At 39.8% G+C, this 12061-nt stretch overlaps 1 protein-coding gene across 2 annotated transcripts in view; it reads right to left on the bottom strand.

The window, feature by feature from the left end:
- The window catches only part of TPPP (tubulin polymerization promoting protein), a 99722-nt gene that overhangs the window by 68835 nt on the left and 18826 nt on the right, over positions 1-12061 (bottom strand). For both annotated transcript variants that reach the window (XM_020814979.3, XM_073003917.2), the window contains exon 2: positions 10678-10992. In XM_020814979.3, the coding sequence (XP_020670638.1) occupies positions 10678-10988 (311 nt within the window). In that variant the 5' untranslated portion in view covers positions 10989-10992. The remainder of the gene's footprint in view (positions 1-10677; positions 10993-12061) is intronic.

Below are 12061 nucleotides of genomic sequence, written 5' to 3'. Positions count from 1 at the left end.
GGAAGACAGGAGGGCCTGGCATGCTCTGGTCCATGGGGTCACGAAGAGTCAGACACAACTTAACGACTAAAAAACAACAAAGTGTCACAATGTTGAGGCTGGATAATGCCAATTAGTTACAGTATTTAAATCTACATACACTGGCTACAGTACCATGAATAGCCAGCCTACAGCCCTGCAATAAATCTAGCTGAGCATGTGTTTTGCGGTGAGCAGAACATTACAACTTTTGCTGTTTCTGATGGAGCCATACTGTTTCTTATGCTAGCCTGATTCTTCACTCAAGAAAAATGTCCCTGAAATTATTTTTTAAAAGTTGAGTGGCCTGTACTGTAGGAACTAAGCTACAACAGCTGCCTAAAAGTTTGAATTTGTGTTATTTACAACATGGGCAAAAGCTTTCAAAAGCAGACGCCCAATGTAACACAGGAGCATTGCCTGGGAAAAACAACTGATTTTTTTTTTCATTCAAAGGTAGTTATTCTTTTGATGGCTTCTTTCCCTCAATTATCTAACTGGAAAGGCCTACGTTTATTTATAGTGTCTCTTAACATTAGCAGCAATCTTAACGTTGATAGCAATCTGGTACAGAAACCCACATTTACAATGTAACACTTAGTAACATCACAAAATACACAAACAAATGTTTCTATAGAGACATGTATCTAAATAAATGCTTACAAGAAATCCAAGGCATTATGTCATTCAGGCCTGCTTGCAGCCATAGCAACATGCCAGTGTCAGCAGCAATATTTGGATTCTTTAATCAAGAAACGACACTGAATTAGCCATTTCATGGCTACATTTTTAGTGGCTTCCAGTGAGGCTGTAGCTTCGAAAAATAAAAGATAAACGGCACTACAGTATTCTTATTCCTCTAAGCACCAGGCAACATAGCCTGTGACATTTTTGCAATATCAAATTCCCACAAGCAGTTGCTGACCTTGGCAAACAATGAAAACTTATATGGCCAAAGAAATATGCTTGTCAGGGGTCCCTTCACATCTACACCGAAGAGGCGCTGGTCTTTCCACATTAGGATTAAACATACGCCAAGTGGATTATCAGGAACACCCAGCTAAATTCCTCTGCTTGTAGCAACACTATTTTCCCTTTCTAATTGCAGCCAAACGGCCCTTCTTCTAGTCTCCTTTTCTAGCTCAGCAAATACATGTGCCCATTGAAGCACATGCCACATATTCCTTACAAAGTAATCAAACAGAGAACCACTGAGTGGAAAGGAAGAAACAATCCACTAATGCCAGAAAAAAAAAACTCAAATGAAAGCACATACGATCAGGGGAAACATATAAAATCAACTGAGGTTAATCCCCAGATAAAAGTGTGTGTTTTAACATACAGTACTACTAAGTGAGTTTTCTGACTAAAATGTACCCAATGTGAAAATGTTCAGATTTGAACAGGAATTAATAAATGCCTTAACACAGGATTTGCATATATTTAGCAAACCACATTCGTGCATCAACTACAGGGCCAGACCAAGCTGAATTCTGCAACCTGTATTACCTTGTGCAGTGTAAAAACATTTATGCAGCAATGTGTTATTTTGCTTTGTTTGCTTCTATCAAGTAAAGAACCATGAAGCTACTGTCCTCTAGAAATGACAAGTTACCACCTTGGTTCCATTTCCGAAGATGTAGCTGTATTTCAGCATGTTGGCAAGCAGGGATTATTTTGTAACGTGAAGAACTAACAAAATTTGTTTCTGTATGAGTTATCATGGATCAAAATCCACTTTTGAAGACCTGAAATTTTGGCCCATGCAGTTCTGTTAATATCTGCAGCATTATAGACGTGAAACGTATTCTATTCTGAATTAAAATTAAGAATTTCATATTTTGTGTGACCGGAAATTTATGCTATGATCTAACTGGGGTATAACTCAGGAATATTTCCCTCATATAATCATGCCCTTTACAATATTGTTCTAAAATGAAAACTTCTTGGGTTAGAAGGTTCTTAGCTGTTTTTTCTTCTCCTTGATTCAGTGCATTATTAAGCTGCAGAATTCATTGCCATAAGATGGGCTGATGGCTGCCAACTTGGATGGCCTTAAAAAGGGATTGGATAAATTCATGTAGGACAGGGCCATCAATAGCAGCTGGACAAGATGGCTGCACGCATGATTGTCAGTATCAGAGAAAGCATGCCACCATGTTTCAGTCATTGGAGAATGCAAGATGGATGTGCAGTTGCATTCCTATACTGTTGGTGGGCTCCTGGTTGGTCCCTGCATGAACAGAATAGTGAGTAGTGAAAATGGCTTTGATCAGATCCAGCAGGACTGTTCTTACACTCTTCTCTGCACTCAGGATGCATTCACCTGCATGAATGCTGGTCTGACATAAAACAGCAGCATGCTATGGATTCCGTTTTATTGCTACAGCTTTGATTTGCAATTCATTTACTGTGGCAGCCAGCTTCTTCCTTCCTTGCTTCTTTCTCTGCCAACAGACCAGCAAACTAGGAACAAATTGTGAATGCTTTCTCAATTGTTTTTTTTAAAGGAACAAACAAGGGAAGGGAAGCTGCCCACTTATGCCACTTGGAAAAAACTCTGTGATTTGTTTAGCTCTTCACTCTGCAGGCAGGAGCAGTCAAGTAGCACATGCTAGCCCCATGCTCATTCACAACAAGCCAGGGTTCTTTTTGTAAGTTGTCATGTAGTAAAAAAGCATCAAGAGAATATTCTCTTGTATTGCCATCCACCACTACAAGCCATCAGTTTTTCCTGTGGGCTTAATCTATTAATCCCCTCCAGTCTTTGCTATGACTTGGGATCCTTGCAAGAGAGAAGATTTTGTAACATATGTAAGAAGTCTAGAAATTCTTGTCAATGGAACAGAAGAGACATAGTTGTTCAGCTGTACTATGAACTCCAAGTATAAGAGGAAATGTTGGAAATTACTACTGCAACTTTGGTGTTGCCTTTGTAAAGGGTAATTTCTAACTTGCTATTTATGAACAGGGGTAAGGAAATGGCAGCCTGTGGGCTGCAAGTGGACCCCAAACCCAGGACGGTAAGTGACAAATTTAAGTAAGTACTGGTCAACGAGTAATAAATTATAACCAAAAAAGTTTTTGTGCATATGATCTGACATTTAAAGAGTATTTCAGAATCTACATCCAAACTAGCCAGTTTCTTTTTAAAAGGGGAGGGGGGGGAGAAAGGCTTGTGTGGCCTTAAACAAGTCTGGGAAACCTGAAATAATCCAAGGCCTCTGGGAATGTGATTATCCATTTTTACAAAAGAAAAACAATTTTATTAAAAGGGTGTGGAGGTGGTTGTGGCCCCTAAGAGCAAAAATGGCTTGTTGATCCATCTTTTCATCTTTATGCATAGTCAACCAACTATTATATCACATAACAAAAACAGCCAACAATATAGGCCAAATATAGGCTGAGAATGCAAATGTAAAATAATAAACATTGACCATTTATACCGTTTCCCTTTAAAATAAGACATACAGTAACCTGAAAATAAGCCCTAGTATGATTTTTCAGGATGCTCATAATATAAGCCCTACTCCCAAAATAAGCCCTAGTTAAGTGAAACCCTGCCCTCCAACATTGTGCAACAACCAGAAGATGATGACATGACTGTAAAATAAAGCATCCCCCGAAAATAAGCCCTAAAGCGTTTTTTGGAGCAAAAATTAATATAAGACCCTATCTTATTTTTGGGGAAACATGGTAGAAAATTAAACCATTATATGTGGTCTAATAAAAATGACCATATTAAAAGATGTCACCACATGTCCACACAATGATGTTGTCTCTGGTCATTCTAGGGTTGCTCTGGGGGCTGTAATGGTGTTTTTGTTGCAGACTTCAATAGATCATCCCAGTATTGGCATCTACACATGGTGGGTGTATTTGTTGCTGGATGTACTGGGATGCTGTGGGCCACCCTGGAGCTGCCTGTTGACATTCATCTGAAACTGCTACAAGAGGTCTCACTCCAAACATAGGCTGCTGTCTCTTTTTGTTTATCTTCTCTGCCCTCTCCCTGCCTACTTCCCTCCCTTTCCCTTTCCTTCCCTGTTTTACCTTCCCACCATTCTCAAATCTTTACATTTCGTCCACAATGCTTTCAAAAAATTTTTTTTTCAGTCTTCACTTTCGTGCTTTGGTGCTAAAGTGGTGACACTAATAAGCTGAAGGCAGGAACAGCTGATGATCTTCTCTGCCCTCTCCCTGCCTACTTTCTCTCTTCCTTTCCCACTTCTTGAACTTTTTAATTCCTAGATTTCATTTTGTGTTACAATGCAGAAGTGATAACATAAAAAAAAGAGATGAAAATGCAGGAACAGCTGATACCTTCTCCACTCTCTCCCCATATACTTAATCTCTCTTTTCTCCCCCATTCTTTTTACCCATCCACTGTCTTCAAACCTTCACATTTTTGCCCTTTTAAAACAGTTTTAAGTTTTCACTTTTGTGCGAGGATGCTGTAGTGTCAACATTTTTTTAAAAAAAAATGTAAATGGAGAATGCAATAATGGATATAACCCAAAAACTAAACTGGAAAAGCAGTAAAGGTTGGAAGGGTAGAGACTGACCAATGTTAATATGATCATAAGGAAATTCCTTTAAATGATACCCACCCACAAAGGATATAAATCAGTATGCAGCAGCATAGCATCAGGATTCACACAAGCAGATCATGCATTGGAGCAAACTGGAACAAAGCAAAACACAAATACACTGCTACTCAGTGATGGTGTAAAACCTGCCAGAAATAAGGGTTTTGCCCCACTTTGCCTCCGTTGATACTATCTTCAGCCTTCTTTGGCCACAAAGAATCAATACCAGCACCATGAGTGCAAGGAAAGTTGAACAAATGCTTGGTGTGGACAGGCCCTAATGTAATGAAGCTCTGAAGCAAATGAATCATATCAGGCTCACAAGAACAGCCAGAGGAGGAGTGGGTAATGGACCGTTGATAAAAACTATATAGGAGAAGAACATGCAGAAGAGATGTCACCGCAATGTAACTGTATGGGTGGCATCTAACATTCTACTATATCAGTTATCTAATCAATGGGAAGGGAGACCATTTTCCATAGATGGGTACCCAAGTGTGATGTAATGGATGGAATGACTTACTAGGACTCAGACCTGAATTTGAATCTCTCCTCTGCCATGGAAACTCAATGGGGGTGGTGGCACTAGCAAAACCCCCTCTGTAAATATCTCACCTATCTTGAAACCCCTATTAGGGTAGCTATAAATCACTTCTGACATGATGGCATATAACACACAAATCCACAGAAAGTAGATAAAAGGGTGTCAAACCCACCAAAGAATTTTTTTGAGCCATAGTCTTTAGCCAAGGTGATTCACAAGAGTCTTACATTGTCTTAATGGGCAAGGAATTGGGAGTAAGCATTAAGACAGCAGTGGAACCACAACTAGGAATGAATAAATCCATGTCAAGCATTTTAAAGTGTATAGACCAGCCTTCAAATTGATGAAGGCTCCAGCAACACACCTGGGAGCTTTAAATATCTCTTTTTTTAAAGTTTGAGTTCCTTCTAGAAAAAAATTAAGGTAAAGAAATGAAATCTGTGCCCAAAAGAGAATCTGAGAAACAATTTCAGCTTTTAAATTTTGAATACTTGCTGGATTTCCAATTGGGCACTCCTGTTACTGAATTGCTCTTCACTCAATGCTAAATTGTTACTTTTTGTGTACAAAGAACATGCAGTAACAATGAAATATTGATCTTTGCATTAAGCTAGCAATGTTGGTAGTAATTATATTATTTTTCCAAAGTACCATCAATGTCCTTGTTACCCACCAATGCAGAGCACTACAAATAACATTTTTGTAACATGTTTCTTCTAAGCATTACATATGAACAACTGTGGAGTTCTGCTCTAGGCAGCAGGGCTGGTGATCATGCATTTGTCCTCAGTTTTATGATTTTTCTCTATTTGCACCCTAGCTATACATCATTAAAATGAACGTTCTTGTCCAATTCACTGTCTCTTATATTATCCCATTCACCGGAGAAAGGTACTGCCTGCTCCTCTTTCCACCAGCAAAAAACAGGGAATCGGTTTAATTTGATATACTGCTAGTTAGTTAGTTAGTTAGTTAGTTAGTTAGTTAGTTAGTTAGTTAGTTAGTTAGTTAGTTAGTTAGTTAGTTAGTTAGTTAGTTAGTTAGTTAGTGTTAGTATCCCACCCATCTAGACTGAAGTCTACTCTGAGAGTGTCTACTCTACTATGAGAGTGAACTGATGAAAAGGTAGTGGAAGGAGTTAAATAATGGGAAATTAATGGTGTAATATCCCATAAATAACCTCAATCTGCTGATATTTACAATCTGTTACTTTTAATGCATTTTGGAGATTATATAATCTAGGCTGGTGTCATGTGCCAAAAACAGAGACGAAATGGCAACATTATTCAACTGTTTACTGCACACTGGGTGACATGAGGAAAGTAGGAATAAATAAAGAGAAAAGGAAAAGAGATAGGTCCAAAGCGTGATGTTCAGCTCTTACTGGAATGTTATCACTTCACACTGCAGGAAGAGAAAACGTATTTGCAAGCTTCTAGACATAAGAGGTCCTGTTCATAAAACACAGGGACGTGGTGGCGCTGTGGGCTAAACCGCAGAAGCCTGTGCTGTAGGGTCAGAAGATCCGGCAGTCGTAAGATTGAATCCACGCAACGGAATGAGCACCCGTCGCTTGTCCCAGCTCCCGCCAACCTAGCGGTTCAAAAGCATGCAAATGCGAGTAGATAAATAGGGACCACTTCGGTGGGAAGGTAAACAGCGTTCCGTGTCTAAATCACACTGGCCATGTGACCACGGAAAGATTGTCTTCGGACAAAACGCTGGCTCTATGGCTTGAAGAGTGGGATGAGCGCCGCCCCCTAGAGTCGGACACGACTGGACAAAAATTGTCAAGGGGTACCTTTACCTTTACCTCATAAAATACAAATGGTGCCCTGTATAGTGATGATAATCCGTTCCAAAAAAAATCGCCGCTATGTGGATTCGTCGCTATGCGGGGCAAAAAAGCCCATAGGAACAAATTAAAACATGTTTAATGCGTTCCTATGAGCAAAAACCTCACCGTTCTGCAAAAAATCCTCCACACGGCCGCCATTTTCACTGCCCGGTAAGCGAGGAAAGGGCGCGAAAACACAGCGGGCAGCCATTTTCTTTACCCGGTGGCTATTTTGGAACCATTGATCAGCTGTTGGAAAAACATCATTATGCAATAATTGGTAAGTGAAACAGCTTACCGATCATCGCAAAGCAATGTTTTCCCATTTAAAACATCGTTATGCGGTGCGCAAAACTCAATCGCTGTGCAGATTCATCATTAAACGAATCACTCGTTAAGCGAGGCACCACTGTACTTGCATCTCAGGAAGGAATCCAGGCTAGAAGTTGATACCTAACTGACATCCCAGGTTTCTATGTGCAATGATTTTTTCCATTGGGGAATGTTTAAGAATGTGGGCATTCTACTATTTAAAGAGAAAATATATTTGTGAAGCATTAATATATGCATTTCTCATACCTATTGTCTGACATGACAAAACCCATTCTTTGGCCTCATTCTGCTTTACAGAATGCAATTTAATATTAAGTCATGTTTTAGCTCTATTTAGATAGAGACCTGCTGGACAGTTTAGTGGTTTAGGCATGGGAGTTTGATTCCCCACCGTGCCTCCCTGACAGGGGCTGGACTTGATGATTCATAGGGTCCCTTCCAGCTCTGCAGTTCTAAGGTGATAATGATTAGTACTACTTAATTTGACTGGCAACAGTGCTTCAAGAAACATGTGTTCCATAACCTTTTACCTTTTAAAGGGAGATGACAGAGACTGAATCAAGACCATATAGATGCAAAATATGTATTCTGGCCCCAGCTACTGTCCCCTTTTAATATAACAGAAATCAAACCTTTTTAGGACCAAAAAGCAAAGCAAAGCAAAGCATGCTGCTTATATACCGCCCCATAGCACTTCAAGCACTCTACACATTGCCCCTCCCCCAGCAAGCTGGGTACTCATTTTACCAACCTCGGAGGGATAGATGGCTGAGTCAACCTTGAGCCGGCTACCTGGAATTGAACCCCAGGTTGTGAGCACAGTTTTGGCTGCAGTACAGCGGTTTAACCACTGTGCCACGAGGCTCCTCCAAAACAGACATACAGAATCCTCCCAGAGACACACTTTCAAAACTGTTGTGTTTGCAAAATAATATGGAAACAGAACCAGCTGTTTCCTCCAAATGATCAATCACCAAACAAAAGCAAGCTAATTTGTAACCTGCAATGCTGTGAATTATACTTTATCTTCTCAACATCATAAAATGCCCTTTACTGCTTAAGTCAGCTCTGCTTCTATTGGCAAATCTTCCTGCCTTATCTGTTTTGGCCATTAGTTTCAATAAGGTTACTACATGGTATTCCCTTAATGTTCTAGGAGTTCATATTATCAACCAGATCTTATTTTCAGAGCTGCGCATTTAGAACAAGTGCAGCACATTTGTCTGGCATTCGCCAAATTTTCCTATTTGTAGCATCAGGCAGCCATGTTGCTCTCTAACTTTCTCCTTCATTTTAAGAAAAGTCCAAAAAGAAATTCTGCAAAGATCAACTTCCAGTACATTTACAGAAGTGCCATTTTCAGAAGGTTTGTTTGCATTGAATTGAGCTGCTTCTTCTACTATAAACATCCAATTCAGATTGTCATCCTCTTTAAAAAAAATAATATATTGGGGAGTCTAATAATGTATAATAATCTGGAAAATGACACTGTTGTCAACTTGTTATGTACGTACTGAGAACACATATGCAGCCTAACCCAGCAATATTCAACATTTGCAGACCCAGGAACTTCTGTTAATTCCTCCTGATCTGTATGTACATAGGGCCTATTTTTAACTCTGTCAGCCAGCTTCTTTCTTCTCTCCCTCATTCTAATGACCCTGTGAAACAATTCTAATCACATAAGAAAGAAAAACAGAGTCCTGGGCAGTTTACAAGATAAAGAGTCCTGCCCGCTCACTGGTACTACCAACTCTCTTACTGACAGACTGTGACTGAGGACCTCCACATTTAGACTGGATTTCTCCTTCTGTGTGTGTTTAAGCTTTCTACATCACTGAGAAAGTGTTGAGAGCGTAAAAGACATAGGCAAAACAATTAAATGTGGAAAAGGTAAAGTGGAACAATTCACCTGAAGTCTGGATATAACCTATTTTTCAGTTATAAGCACTGACAATTTCTCAGTTGTTAGAACAATGATTAAGTCAACATTAGGATGACATCTGCATTCCAGACAAGGAAAACTCAGAAACAAGTTTAACAGCCATTTGTGAAAAAATACTTTGTTCCCATTAGGACGTGTCCCTCTTAAACATGACATTATTGTATTCAAAAGTGCAACCTCAGCCTTTAAAGCAGTGGTCGGGGAACACGGATGAGTTATCCCAAATAGCATAAAAGTGAAAATCCCGGGGGTAATGAGCAGAGCGCTACCTCCCTCTCTCCCTCCCACCCTCACCCTCTGCAGCCAAACCTCAAATTGTAAGCCACCCCTTCCTGTTACTTCCTTGGTTGCAGCAGAGCACTTGTAAATCCTCCGTTCTTTCAGAGATCGGAGATAAGCCTGCTTGATTGGTTACAGCTGTGGAATAGCCCCGGCCAATCAATCCGGGGCTTGTGAATGACTTCTTCCGTCAGAGATGACTGCAAGCAATCAGGAGGAGGGAAAGGATTAAGTTAAGGAGGAAAGGAAGGTGGGAGAGACCAGGGCTTTATCAAGCTTATTTAAATGTACAGTGGACCCTCTACTTAAGGAATTAATCCGTATTGGAATGGTGGCTGCAAGTCGAAAAGTCTGTAAGTCGAATCTCCATTGACCTACAATGCACTGAAAACCGATTAATCCCATAACCAGTGGTTTTTATTCTATTTTTATTCCATTTTGGTTTTTTTCTGGTCTGTAAGTCGATTCTCTGGCTGCAAGTCGAATCTAAATTTTGCAGCCAGAGAAGTCTGTAACTCGAAAAGTCTGTAAGTCGAGCCGTCTGTAAGTTGAGGGTCCACTGTATGGAGAAAATGGAGGGAAGGTGGGTGGGTGTGAAAGAGAGACTGACTCAAAATGATGAAAAGAACAGGCAAGGCTTGAATTAAGGCAGGAAAAAAGGGTGGTGTGTGTGTGTGTGTGTGTGTCTGTGGGAGAGAGAAAGAGAGAGAGACTGACTCAAAACTGAAAAAAGGAACAGGCAAGGCTTGAATTAAGGTGGGGAAAAAGGGTGGAGTGAGTGAGTTTGTGTGTGTGTGTGTGTGAGAGAGAGAGAGAGAGAGAGACTCAAAACTATGAAAAGAACAGGCAAGGCTTGAATTAAATACTGTACCATTTCCTTCCATTCAAATCAAGGGGGTAATGTTGGCTTATATAAATTGGGGGGGGGGGGTAAAAGGTAAAAAAGTTCCCTGACCCCTGCTTTAAAGAATCTGAGGACAGATTTTATACTAAAGCATTTAAAAAGTGCAATGGAATGGATCTAGATCACATGCTCTAGCTATTGTTACTCTCAGCAATATAAACATCACTGCAGGCTTGTGCACGAGAGGAGGGGTGTAAAATAAGGCTAAAAAAGAAGATAAAAAATTACTTGATTTTGCTGAAAACAATATCGACATCTGTGAGGGTCACGTTCTTGCTATCAATCACATGACAGTCCTTACACAACTTGGACCAGTTTTTCCCATGCATCTCTTTTCCTGTGGCTCTTGTGTCCCCGTGGATGGCAAATTTCCTGAAAGCCTCTTCAAGAGCACTGAGCTCTGGCCCAATAGCTCCATCATGGGAGCTGTTTGAATCACAGGACAACCTTTTAGCTGATCTTTCTTTTGCAGGATCCGCAGGAGACTTTGGAGGTGTTCTGTTCGCCTGCTTGGTGGGCTTGCTTGTGTTGTCGGCCATTATGCTAAAAATAAGAATGGAGAGGAGGAAGTTGAATCTCTGTTTTCCACTCTTTGTATTAGGAATTTAAAATATTCAGACTGTATTATTAATTTAATTACCCTGGTTTGGTCTTTTTAAAAACACAACAAAAACTTACAATATTTCTTATCCCAAAATGAACTGAAAACGGTAGAATCCCAACACAGGTGTTCAGCATCATGTGATGGTGGCATGACTAAACAAGGCCTAGTCTACACATGCATTGGAACAAGGAAGTGTGTTTGACTGCATTAATTTCAGACTGCAGGTGAAGGGCAGTACTATCAGCGACTCCCCTATACAAAGAAAAAAAATCTGCTGAAAAAGATTTCCCTGTATCAAGGAGAAAATGCTTTAGACCAAAGTGTACCCTGCTGTGCAACTAAACTTAAGAGAGAGAGAGAGAGAGAGAGAGAGTACACTCCCGACAATCTGAAGTGGCAGAGCCTGCTTTATCACCTCATTCTGCTACATTATGTAGAGTAGGCTTTCTAAAATCTAACATCATAGGCAGAAGAATCTCCACATCACCTCAGGCATCAAGTACAGTGCTCTTCCATGAAAGAGTCACTTTATTCAGTGGCCTGCTTGTCATAAAGTACTAAATAATCAAACAACAAAAGATTATTAAAGGCATTCATGGATCAGTTTGTTGTTTAGAACTTACTCTGAATTTCACACAACAGTCTACAAAATCATCTTCTTTATTTGAAATATAAATACTCTGTAAATTCAAGTAGCTTCAACTACCAAAATAAATCAGGAGTATGGTAGCACCTTAAAAGTAGTCATATTTTATTTGGCAGAAGCTTTCATGACCACTTCTTCTGAACCACAAATCTGTTTTATACATATTTTTTAAAAATTCAAATTATCCACACAAATATCTGAACAAGCATTTGTGACCTTGATGCAACACAGTTTTAACACAAATTAATCCACAAACATTTGTAGTTTATAAAAATGCTTTCTAGACTATCTTCCCATGCATAGCTATATTCCTTTCAGGACAAAAATGACTTGCAAGGAACCAGTTTCTGCAAAGCTTCTAT

Source organism: Pogona vitticeps, chromosome 6 (assembly GCF_051106095.1).
Source record: "Pogona vitticeps strain Pit_001003342236 chromosome 6, PviZW2.1, whole genome shotgun sequence".
NCBI classification, from domain to species: domain Eukaryota; kingdom Metazoa; phylum Chordata; class Lepidosauria; order Squamata; family Agamidae; genus Pogona; species Pogona vitticeps.
The sequence above is the reverse complement of the archived record's forward strand: the minus strand, read 5'-3'. Positions and strand labels throughout refer to the sequence as shown.